The sequence below is a fragment of the Triticum aestivum genome, unplaced genomic scaffold, assembly GCF_018294505.1.
Source record: "Triticum aestivum cultivar Chinese Spring unplaced genomic scaffold, IWGSC CS RefSeq v2.1 scaffold203806, whole genome shotgun sequence".
NCBI lineage: Eukaryota > Viridiplantae > Streptophyta > Magnoliopsida > Poales > Poaceae > Triticum > Triticum aestivum.
This window is the reverse complement of record NW_025238678.1, coordinates 1-4,155: the sequence shown is the minus strand read 5'-3', so window position 1 is coordinate 4,155 and position 4,155 is coordinate 1. Positions and strand designations below refer to the sequence as shown.

At 38.6% G+C, this 4,155-nt stretch overlaps 1 protein-coding gene across 1 annotated transcript; it reads left to right on the top strand.

Annotated features, from left to right (window-relative positions):
* Positions 1-300: 300 nt before the first annotated feature.
* On the top strand, positions 301-3,881 carry LOC123176657 (methyl-CpG-binding domain-containing protein 9-like). Its single transcript, XM_044590757.1, has 4 exons — positions 301-618; positions 788-1,912; positions 2,023-2,697; positions 3,490-3,881. The coding sequence occupies exons 1-4, from the start codon at positions 310-312 to the stop codon at positions 3,841-3,843; spliced, it is 2,463 nt and encodes an 820-aa protein (XP_044446692.1). The 5' UTR covers positions 301-309; the 3' UTR covers positions 3,844-3,881.
* Positions 3,882-4,155: the final 274 nt, after the last annotated feature.

Sequence of the window (4,155 nt, the reverse complement as noted above, 5' to 3'; positions counted from 1 at the left end):
CCTTTTGTTGTAGATTTTCACACCTTTTAATCTTTTATGCACTGTAACTTTTTAGATAACAATTTGCTGTGCTAACACCATGAAGATAAACTTCTGCTTGCCCCATGTTCAGTGCATGTGTGGCCACTAAGGCGTATTATGTGTTTATCCATAAAGGGCAATTTAATTCCAGTTCCAAAAAAACTATGGGTCATGCTACCGTTTTGATGCTATAGTTGACTGGTCTCTAATGTAACTATTGACCATCATTTGTGGTGCATCTTATAATAATCTACTTCTGGCTATCATGTTGCAGATGGGAATCACTTTATGCCAGCATTTAGTCTTCCTCATTGTTTTATCATGAGACAACAATTTCCTCCTGTGGATCAAAGTTTCATTGCTGATGGAAACATAGACCAGAGGTCAAATCATAAACGCGGCAGGAGAAGAGATTTTCCACAAAAATCAGCATTTCGCAAGTTTTCTGAGAAGCACAAGTTTGGAAGTTCCAGCACTTTTACGGAGCCATCATTTTTTACGAAAGCAAAAACCCCGAGTCCTGCAGAAGAAAGAAATCCACCAAAGCCTCCAAAATTTCTTGCGGAAAATTGCAACCGTCAACAACATCATCATAGTGTGAGTATCTCATTACCTGTTTCAGATTCTGTTTCTTCATCCTGTGCCCATTTTAGATGTTATTGTTTCCTACTGGTACAGCCTTTGTTTTTTATACTGCAGTTCTCTTATCTTACGTTCACTTTGGTGCTGATTTTGATAACACTGCTTTGTTGTGTTGTTACTCTAGGTTGGCCTACCTGTTCAATATCAAGATTTCTTCATAACTAACTTGGGAGATATCGATAAACATGCAAGCTACTACAATTGCCACCAGATATGGCCGGTGGGTTTTACATCTTACTGGCATGATAGAGTCACTGGTTCACTGTTTGAGTGTGAGGTGTGTGATGGAGGGAGTTTTGCGCCTTTGTTTAAGGTCAGAAGGTTACCATGTTCAGTGTTCCCCCTTCCAGAAGCCTCGACCATTCTCTCTCAGAATGGTGCAAGAAAGGCCGCTGAAACAAAGGAAAGTAGCAGTTTTATTGGAGATACTGCTAATGATATGGATGATGATATTTATATGATGGTGGATAATCCCTCTGAGACCAGTCAAGATTTTTTATCAATTTTTACCAGTGATACGGAGGATCAAAGGACTTCTTCATGTTGCAATGATGTACAGAGCTCAAATATGATGTCACAAATACTACCATCATATTCTGAGAATGTTCCACCAGGTAAAGAAGCCAATATTAATGACCAAATTGGTGAGTTTACATTTGAGGGAACATCGCCCTCTTCAGTATGGGGGATGATTTCTTTTGCTATGGTGGAAGCATGTGAAAAAATGTATAAGGAACATGGGCATCTGGTATTCTCATGCACACACAGCAGCGAAAATCATTTATTAAACAAGGGGAGGGGATGTCAGAACTTTAATGGTCCTTACGCTCCCTTAACTAGATTTTGCTCATCCAATGGCCCCAGTATACCACGAGTTACAGAAAAGAAGAATGATGTGGAACCTACTTATACATTACTGAAGAATTGGTTATGCCATGATAGAATTGGGCTTGATTTGGAATTTGTTCAAGAAATTGTGGAGTCTCTTCCTAGATCCAGGTCTTGCATAAACTACCAGTTCTTGTGCAATAGGGCAGAATTTCGTTCTTCTGTAACAGTTGCAAGTGGTTTACTTTTATCTGTGCATAAACATGGTCAAAGTAATGTAGATACACCATATGGTAGACATGGTGGGGTGACTGGGCTACACGATCCTGCTCAGCCCAGCGGTTCTAGCATCCGCAAGCTACCTCCGGGGCGTCCTATTAGCCATAAGCTTCAACCAGAATCGGCGGCAGATGTTTTCCAGGTAGCTCTTTACATATCTTTCACTGTTTCTACTATTTGAGAAACACATCTTTACAAAGTTGTGCATTTCATTTTTATTCTTGCATCCATCTTATTGAAAATTTCTTGCAGATATGGGAGTTCTTGGGGCGCTTTGCTGAAATCATTGATCTCAAAGAAGTGCCTTCATATGAACAATTAGAAGATGAACTTGCTGACCCATGGCCAATTTGTGCAAGTGAGAAAGAAACACTGTCAATGGGCATTCAGGAATGTAGGGATTACTCTTCACCAATGAATTCCCCTGCAAATGCTTCTACATCACATTCAAATAGTGAATCTGGTCTCTCTAATAATGAAGAGATTGTGTCTGTATTTATTCCTGTTGAAACTTCCTCTATGAAGGAAGCTCGTCTAGATAAATTGGCTGCCCAGACACTTGGGAGGTGCACTGGTACAATATTACCCGGCGTTCATCTTGCACTCATTAAGGTTCTTTTTGGTGAGGTATTATCAAAGCTGAACATTGACCCCAAAGAATCAAAAGCCAGGCACGGAAGAAAGAAGGACACTGAGAGCCTTATTCCAACAAAGAAATTTAACTTTGATATGCTAACTGCTAACAAGTTGACTTGGCCAGAGTTGGCTAGAAGGTATATGTTAGCTATTTCTTCCATAAATGGGTGCATGGATGTGTCTGATATTTCCAGTCGAGAAAGGGTGAAGTTATTCCGCTGCCTACACGGTGATGGTGGCATCCTGTGCGGAGCAGTACCTGGGGTTGCCGGCATGGAGAAGGATGCCCTGGTAAGCATTTTATTTCAACAATTAGCTGAACCTTGTGATTCATTTGGATCATTCCTTCCTTTCCTTCTTCAATCAGACATGAGTTGTCTTTAGCTTGCTGTATGCTATGGTTATTTGCTATCTGTTTTTAGATTTTTCTTTTAACTCTTTATTTCTTTTTATTAATATTTGCTTTGATTGCAACCCTGTACAATTATTTTATACACATTAACTCTACATAATAGTATGTTTCTATGTTGTTTCCATGAGGGACATAACACATATCCCTGTTTTATCCTGCTTAGGAAAAAACCTTGGTTTTTTGGGTTACCTGTTACCATCAGTATTGCTTTCTGTTTTTTAGGGTAAAACAACAGGGAATGCCATCACTCTGTATTTATATGTATTTCGTAGTAATAATAAAAAGAGGTATGTACAAGCCTAGCAAGGCGAGTATATATAATCAGTTACGAGACTCTGCCCATTTGTTTTTTTCTATGATATTTTTCAGAGCTTTTCCACCTGTTTGCAGGAATTTTGTTGTTAAATATTATCTGTGGAGACAAGATTCTTGGTTTTGCTTATTTGGCTGGAGATATCTTGACTACATTGATTCCTTGTCCAGCTGTGTGATATTTTGATAATATCGAATATAATTTATAAGGATGTTGTGTTACGTTCCTTGTATGATTTATCTATAGTGTTTTGTTCACCCACTAAGAGATATTATAAATTTCCCATGTTCTTATTTTAGATGATGGTAAAATTTATGTTTATTTTTGCTGCACTGTAATTTTTGTCTTGTACTTTCAGCTGCTTCTGGAGGCAGAGAATTTGATATGCAGTTCTCTATCAAGTGAAGGAAACAAGGTTTATATGATGGATTACAAGTATTCTGCTGAGGTGCCTATTGCTGATAATAGAACATTGCCAGATTGGGCAGAAGCACTAGAGCCTGTGAGAAAATTACCGACAAATGTGGGAACGAGAATTAGAAATTGTGTCTATCAAGCTTTGGACCGAAAACCACCAGAATGGGCAAGGAAAATTTTGGAACATTCGATAAGTAAAGAGGTCTACAAGGCTAATGCATCTGGACGAACCAAGGTTAGTAATGCTCTTGCAGGCTGCAGTCATTGTATTATTGCTGTTCCAGACTGCGTTTAATTTCCTTTTTCTGGCTTTGACCTGCTCTCAGGCCCTTATAAAAACCTTTTCATTGATAGATCGAGCTGCAATGCTTATGGTGTTTTTCTCTTAAAAAGTAACGGGTAGCAAAAATAAAAGTATGAGTTTGTATTAGTTTATGTTTTAGTACCGTTTGTTGTGTGGGTTGCAGTCTAGATTACAGCTCCTCATGTATTTTTCCCTTGGCCGTCAATACAAATGCATAAATTCCGTTTTCTAGTTTAACCAAAGTTTAACCAAAGTTTCTGTCAGCATCGCAGTTTAACCAAAGTTTTACTATATATATAGCTG